General features: G+C 39.9%; 1 protein-coding gene across 1 annotated transcript; it reads right to left on the reverse strand.

Annotated features, from left to right (window-relative positions):
- Window positions 1–435: 435 nt before the first annotated feature.
- On the reverse strand, window positions 436–870 carry LOC145089292 (uncharacterized). The gene has a single exon (XM_079027746.1). It carries the CDS (start codon window positions 868–870, stop codon window positions 436–438), a length of 435 nt encoding a protein of 144 aa, XP_078883872.1.
- Between the last annotated feature and the right edge of the window lie 6,218 nt (window positions 871–7,088).

A 7,088-nucleotide genomic window follows, 5' to 3' on the forward strand; every position in this document is an offset into this window, starting at 1 on the left:
ATAGTGGGGTTTATCATGTATTAATACCATGAGATCCTCATGTGTCAAGATCCTTATGTTTCAGGATCTTAATTCTTAAGGATCCTTACATTTTAGGATCTTTAATCTTGAGGATCCTTATGTTTCTGTATATCAAACATTAGCTAGGGGTGGGCGTTATTCTAGTTAACGCCCCTCCGAAGCTTAAGTTAGTAATGTATTTGAGGAGAAAATAAACAATGACAAAAATTTTATGATAAAGAACATGTGTACCTTGGTTTTGTTGTGGATCTTTCGACCCTACTTACAAGTAGTATTCTTTGAGGTGTAAATCATTTCAGGCTCTTGGCAGAACGTCTCCGTTGAGTGTTTCCAACCAATATGCTCCTTTTCCCGCTTCCATGTCCATGAGATATGGTCCATCCCATTTAGGAGCTAATTTCCTTTACTAGGATCCTAGTTGTTTTGGAATGTTTTCCTTAATACCAAGTCTTCTATTCGGAACTTTTTGATTTTTATGTTCTTATTGTAAGCCTTGGTGATCCTTTGTTGATGAGTAGCAATGCGTATTTTGGCAAGAACTTTGAGTTCATCAATAGTGTCAAGATCATGTGCTAGGATTTTGTCATTGTTTTCTCGATCACTCAGTAAGTATCTTGCTGTCGAGATCACTACTTTGGTGGGGATCACAGCTTCTGCCCTAAACACCAAAGAGTAAGGGGTTTGACTTGTGGCTATGTTGGAAGTAGTCCTATTTGCCCATAAGACGAAAGGAAGCTCTTCTACACATATTCCCTTGTTCTTATCCAATCTTTTCTTTAAGTTGTTTACAATGATTTTATTGTTGGATTCTGCTTGGCCATTAGCTTGGGGAAGAACAGGAGTGGACATTATCATTTTCATTCCCCAAATTGTGCTAAAGTCTTCCGTACTTTTTCTTAAAAATTAAGATCCATTGTCGCATATGATTTCAGCCGTGATCCCGAACTTAGTCCAGATATTATGTTTAATAAATGATACCATCCCTTGTCTCTTACCCGAACGAAGGCTTCTACTTCGATCCACTTGGAGATGTAATTATTCGTCACCAGCATGAACAATTTTCCTCCTAGGGCTACCAGTAATTTTCCAACTATATCCATTCCCCATTTCATGAATGGCCGAGGGGAGATAACAGGACGTAGAGGTTCTGTCGGTTGATGTAGGATGTTGCTATGTCTTTGGAAAGCATCACACTTTTGAGAATCTAGAAAGGAATCTTTCCTCATGGTTAGGCAGTGGTACCCTATTCCTAGTATTTTGGAACATTAGGGTTTGCCCCCTGTGTGATTGCCACAGTCTCCCTCATGTATGTTATTCAAGACTTCTGTAGCTTCAGGATCTTCCAAGCATCTAAGGTATGGACCTTAGAGGATCCTATTTGTTGCGATCCCTTTGAGGAGGGATCCTAGGGTCAGGATCTCCAATAGTTGCTACACTTGTCAGTTATTTAGGATCTTCTGATTTGTCAGAGAGGGTTTCTGTGTCTGGGGTTACTATGTGGGTTATAGGGATCTTTGTTTCTGGTGGGATCTTAAGTTGTCTAATGTGTTATCTTCTATGATTTCTTCTCTGGGAACTTGGGTTAGGCTAACGTTTTTGAAATCAGAAGCTAGTTTTTTTAGGATCTCTAGATATTGTGCTAATCTTTCACCTTTCACTGCATAAGATCCATTGAAGGGATTAGTTAGTAATAAAGAATCAACAAATACCTGGAGATCCTGATTTGAAGATCCTTAGCCAATTCTAGTCCCACGACGAGGGCTTCGTATATTGCTTCGTTATTGAGAGTGTTGAATTCGCAAATAACTGTATGAGGTAGGATGTTCCCCTATGGCGATTTTAGTTTGATCCCTAGTCCTGTTCCCTTTTTATTTGAAGCTTTGTCTGTGTACAACGTCCGTTTTCCCATGTGTTCATCTTCTAGGAGTTGTTTGGCTTCCGTTTCTACTTCGTTTCATAGATCATTACTAAAGCCAGCCACAAAGTCTGCTAATGTTTGTTACTTTATGGCGGATCTTGGTTCATATCTGATGTCGAACATGCTTAACTTCACTGACAGTTTTTCCATTCTTCCTGACATTTCTGGTTTTCTTATGACGTTCTTAATAGGATAATTGGTTTTTACATGTATAGTATGTGTTTCAAAATCATGTTTTAATTTAATAGAAGCAGTTAATAAGGAGAGAATTAATTTTTCGAGGTGAGAGTACCTATTTTCAGGATCGAGACGTTAGTTACTGCGTTTGAGGGTACTGAGAGGTATAGGAGGAGCGATTCTCCGTCTATGGGCTTTAGCAGTAATGGCATGGAGCGCAAGTATTTTTTGAGTTCCTGAAAGGCTTTTTCATGATCTATAGTCCATTCAAACCTTTTGTTTTTCTTCAAGATTTTGTAGCAGGGCTTACATCTTTCAGTGGATATTTAAATGAACTTGTTGAGTGCTGTTACCCTTCCAATTGGCCTTTGGATGTGTTTTGTTGAAGATGGAGATTTCAACTTAATGCTTTCTTTGATCTGTTCCGGGCTTGCCTTGATTCCTCTCTTTGTTACCAAGTACCCAAGGAACTTGCCCGACTACATCCCAAAGGGGGATTTGAGTGGATTCAACTTCATATTGTACTCATCTAGGATGTCGAATGCTTCTTTAGGATCCCTGAGATGGTCTTCAGCTTTCATTGATTTCACTACCATTTCATTAATGTAGACTTCCATGGTATCCCCTAGATTGTCTTTAAACATCCGATTCACTGGTCTCTGATATGTTACACCTGCATTTTTATGACCAAAAGGCATTGCGGTCTATCAATATATACATGTTGGTGTAATGAATGTTGTATCTTCTTGGTTGGATGTCTCCATCTGTATTTGTTGGAATCCTGTAGAAGCATCCATGAAGGTCAGGAGTTCATGGCCAGCCGTCGCATCTATCATAGAGTCAATATGTGGAAGGGGAAAAGGATCCATAAGACAATCCTTGTTAAGATCCGTGTGGTCTATACATACTCACCATTTTCCGTTTTTCTTTTATACAACAACCATGTTAGTCAGCCATCTTGGGAACTTTACTTCCTTGATCATTCCCATCTTTAGGAGCTTCTCTACTTCTTCTTAGATGATCTGATTCCTTTTAGGTCCAAACTTCCTTCTATTTTAGTGTATTGGTCTGAAAGAGGGGTCAATATTAAGTTTGCGAGTGATAATATTCTTTTCTATACCCATCATATATTTGTGTTTCAATGTGAATGTCTTGATTCAAGTTCTTAGGAAGTTTAATAGTTCATGCTCAATTTGCTCAGGCATTGAAGATCCTATGAGGAATTTAGCTTTAGGATCCTCTTTTCCTAGCTACACTTCTTTCACATCTTGTTCCTTTGTTTCCAGGATGTGATGTGCCCCCTGCTTTGATTACTATGCCTGTTGAGGTTTGGTCGTTGATTTCATGGAGGTTTTATAGGATTCTTTCGATTCTTTTTGCTCTCCCATGATCTTGACCGTTCCCCATGGAGTAGGCAATTTTACACACTAATGATATGTTGATGGAACTGCTTTCATCTCGTGGCTCCACAGTCTATCTAGTATCACATTATAAGATGATAATGTGTGAATAACACAAATTTTGTATAGAGTTTACCCCCTCTGTGTATATCGGTAGCTTTATTTCTCCAATTGTGTGTTTCGTGTCTCTGCTAAATCCTATGAGGATCGAGGATCTCTTGATTATTTCTGCTTCTGGGATGTTCATCCTTTTTAGTGCGTCTAGGAGCATGATGTTGACCGAGGATCCTCCGTAAACAATGATCCTTCTCACGAAATGGTGGGCCATGTACAATGTTATTATGAGTCCGTCATGGTGAGGATCCCGAATCCCTTCCCTGTCCATCTCGTCGAATGTGATTTCGTTTTCACTGCTTAGCATGGTATTCTTCCATGGTCTATCTTCCTTTTCTGTTTTAGAGACCTTGCCATGTCTTTTAGCCTGAGAATTAGAAGTACCACAGATGTTAGATTCGCCTGAGATAACATTAATTATCTTAGCGTCGGAGGGTGGAGATCTTGGTTACTCCGGGATTTTGTGACCACCCTGGTTGTTCTCCTTGGATTTTTCTCTTTTTCTCCCGAGGATCTCTTTGAGGTGTTCCTTACTAAGGAGGTAGCTTATTTCTTTTCTTAGGGCTATGCAGTCCTCCATCGTGTGACCGAATTCTTCGTGTTAGGAACACCATTTGTACTTATCTTTCCAACTGGTGGAATTGTTATCCATCTTTGGACATCTTGCTTTGTCTCCGAGATCCTACATAGCATGATTATACCTGAAACATCCACAGAAAAACAATAGTCATTGATCCTAGGAGGTTCCTCTTCTTCTCCTTCATCTTCGAGGGGATTGACCCTGTGGTGACCTGGTTTGGAATAGGGCTTTGAATTGTAGCTTCTTGGGGTTGAGGATTCGGTCTTCCTGTTGGGGTTCTCATATTGAATAGAAGGGTTGCTTCTCTTCTATATTTCTTTGTCCTCTTCGAGGCTTATGAACCTTAACGCTTGGCACCTGACTTCGTTTAATCTTTTGCACAAGGTCATCACAAGGTCTTCGTAGAAGGGTGAATCCTTGCTTAGTCCCATCTCGAAGGCCTCTACGGTAGTAACCATGTCATTGTTAGGGATGCTCATAGCTTCCCTGCCGAACCTGTTAACGAAATCCCTAAGATTGTAAGGGATGACTAGTGATCTTCTCGAAAGATGTACTTCGAGAATATTGGTTATTGAAAATATTGATTGTAAGGGATGATACGGTAAGGGTTGAGCCAATGCCTTTGCATAGGCGAGCTTCCTTCAAGTGACCTGGGATGGGAATGATCTGCATCCTTTCTCGGTATACTATTATGTGCTCTTCTGGATCCGTAGTTCCATCGTAAAGCTTAATTCTAGGAGTTTGGAGGCGCTTAGAAACTTCAGTATTGGGTATTGCGGGAGCGAATCTCAACATCATGTGACCATTTGTGTTAACTGATGAAGTTCCCTGGCCATGTTTGGGTTTATTCCTACATTAACGTTAGTATAGAAAGTATTAATAGTATTGTTGTTTAAAAAGTTACTAGAATCAAGATTTCTAGGGGTGTTTAAAGGCTCATTGAGATCATTGATCATGGATGCTTGGTTGTCCCTAGTTATCCCTCAGGGCGAAAACACAGTGGTTGGAACTGTGTTCTTCTGACGATTTTTTGAGGATCCTGCATTATCTAAGTCCAGGATCCTTGGTTGTACAACCGTGAGCGTTGTTTCCTGAGACTTCTGAAATTCCTCCTTCATCATATCCACTTCTTTGAGTAGTGCTCTACTCTCCTCTTGTTGTCGGGTCACCTGTTGTGTCATTTTCCTCATTATAGTGAAAAGTTATGTAGTAGTGACTAACGCAGTCAGATCTTCGAGTCCTGAGGATCCCAAACTTCCCTGATTAGCAGTGGAGGCGGTGCCTTTCTTGGAAGTATCAGGCATTTTTCTCTGAGTAGGGTCCCACTCGGAGAAGGTTGTAGGATTTTGGTTGAAATGGAAGGAAAAGAGGATGACGAAAGGATCGGTTGTGGATACATGATTTTTTTGAGGATTTTGAACACCACGACCCCATGATGGGGGCCAAATTGTTTTGTTCAAAAATTAGACAAGTACTAGTGAACCAAATTGAATGACAGGTTGTGATGTTTGAATTGTGCAATAGGAAATGATAAAGAGAGTGAGACAATGGTTTACAAGAAAAGCCCTTGATCCTTGCTAGGATCTCCGGGACAAAACCTTGGGAGGTGACAATGATCAGCTGCCTTGATGATTTTATTAATGTAAAATGATGATTATAGAGAATGTTTTAGTAAGAACAAGTGAATGATTTCGTAGACTAAGCTTAGAGTAAAAAACAGTGTCTTGTGTGCGGGATACAAGTGTCAATTTATATTCTAAACTAGCCAACAAGATGTCTGATATTTCCGGGATCCTCTATGACCGGATTTACGAACGTTCTTTGACCAACTATTCCGGGTCTTTAGCATATTTGAGACGTTTCTTCGTTGAGAATTGGTCATCTTTTGAATACTTTTTCATTTATAATAATTATGAAGAGAATATAATCGTTATAAATGTTAATAAAAATAATAATGGTGATAGTCGGGATCCAAAGGTAGCTGAGGATCCTGCATATTTAAGGATCCTAAATATGTAAGGATCCTGGCCCTAACAACCTCCAAAAGGACCTCCTTGTTAAAGGAAAACTCTGGATAACTCTAAAAAGTACACCTGTCCGATCATCAGTCATGTGAATTTGGGATCCTTGGGATTCCAGGATCCTCTTGTTCCGTAATAGCAAACTCTTCTCCATGGTGCAGATGGTAAAGAAACAACTAAACAAACAATGGGATGAAAAAAAGACTATAATCCAGGAGATGGAATGAATGTGGGCGAAGATCCATAAACACTAAGGAGCAGCACCCTGGATCTTGCAGCTCATGATCCTGAACTTTGACAATATAGGATCCTCAGGAAACCGTTGGGGGAATGGGTCCTTAGAAAACCGCTGGGAGATAGGATCCTCAGGAAATTGTTGGGAGATAGGATCCTCATCACTAACACCTGCTTCCCATTGGGTGTAACCCTAGGTGAGTAATCCCATATGATCCAGGATCCCGACGAAATCTTCATCACTCCCAATAACAAGGATCCTGGTAAGTTTCTGAATAACAATACTTTTAAGACTAACTCTATGAAACTTGATACATGAATGAGTCCCGTAATGGCCAAAGAACTTCAACAGTTACGACAGATAATCTTATGCGTGCCTCAAGTGGTCCAACCTATACAAGAGCATGAAACCTCGTGATAGAAGTATGGATCCTGAGGAACATGTAGCACAATACATGGAAAGAATGGAGATCATCCCCATTCCCTCACACCTGAAGTAAGCTTTATTGTGCAAGGATTTTGGTCTGACCCTCACAGGACTAGCCTTAAAATGGATTCTTAATGTTACTCCTTACTCAATTTCTTCATTTTCTTATTTTCTTCATATTTTTAACAATCAATTT

The sequence above is a fragment of the Lactuca serriola genome, chromosome 2, assembly GCF_051521515.1.
Source record: "Lactuca serriola cultivar US96UC23 chromosome 2, Lser_US96UC23_V15, whole genome shotgun sequence".
NCBI lineage: Eukaryota > Viridiplantae > Streptophyta > Magnoliopsida > Asterales > Asteraceae > Lactuca > Lactuca serriola.

Bases quoted from the DNA above. Each gene is read 5' to 3' on its own strand.
- LOC145089292 (XM_079027746.1), bottom strand. From the start codon at position 870: ATGTCCACTCCTGTTCTTCCCCAAGCTAATGGCCAAGCAGAATCCAAC.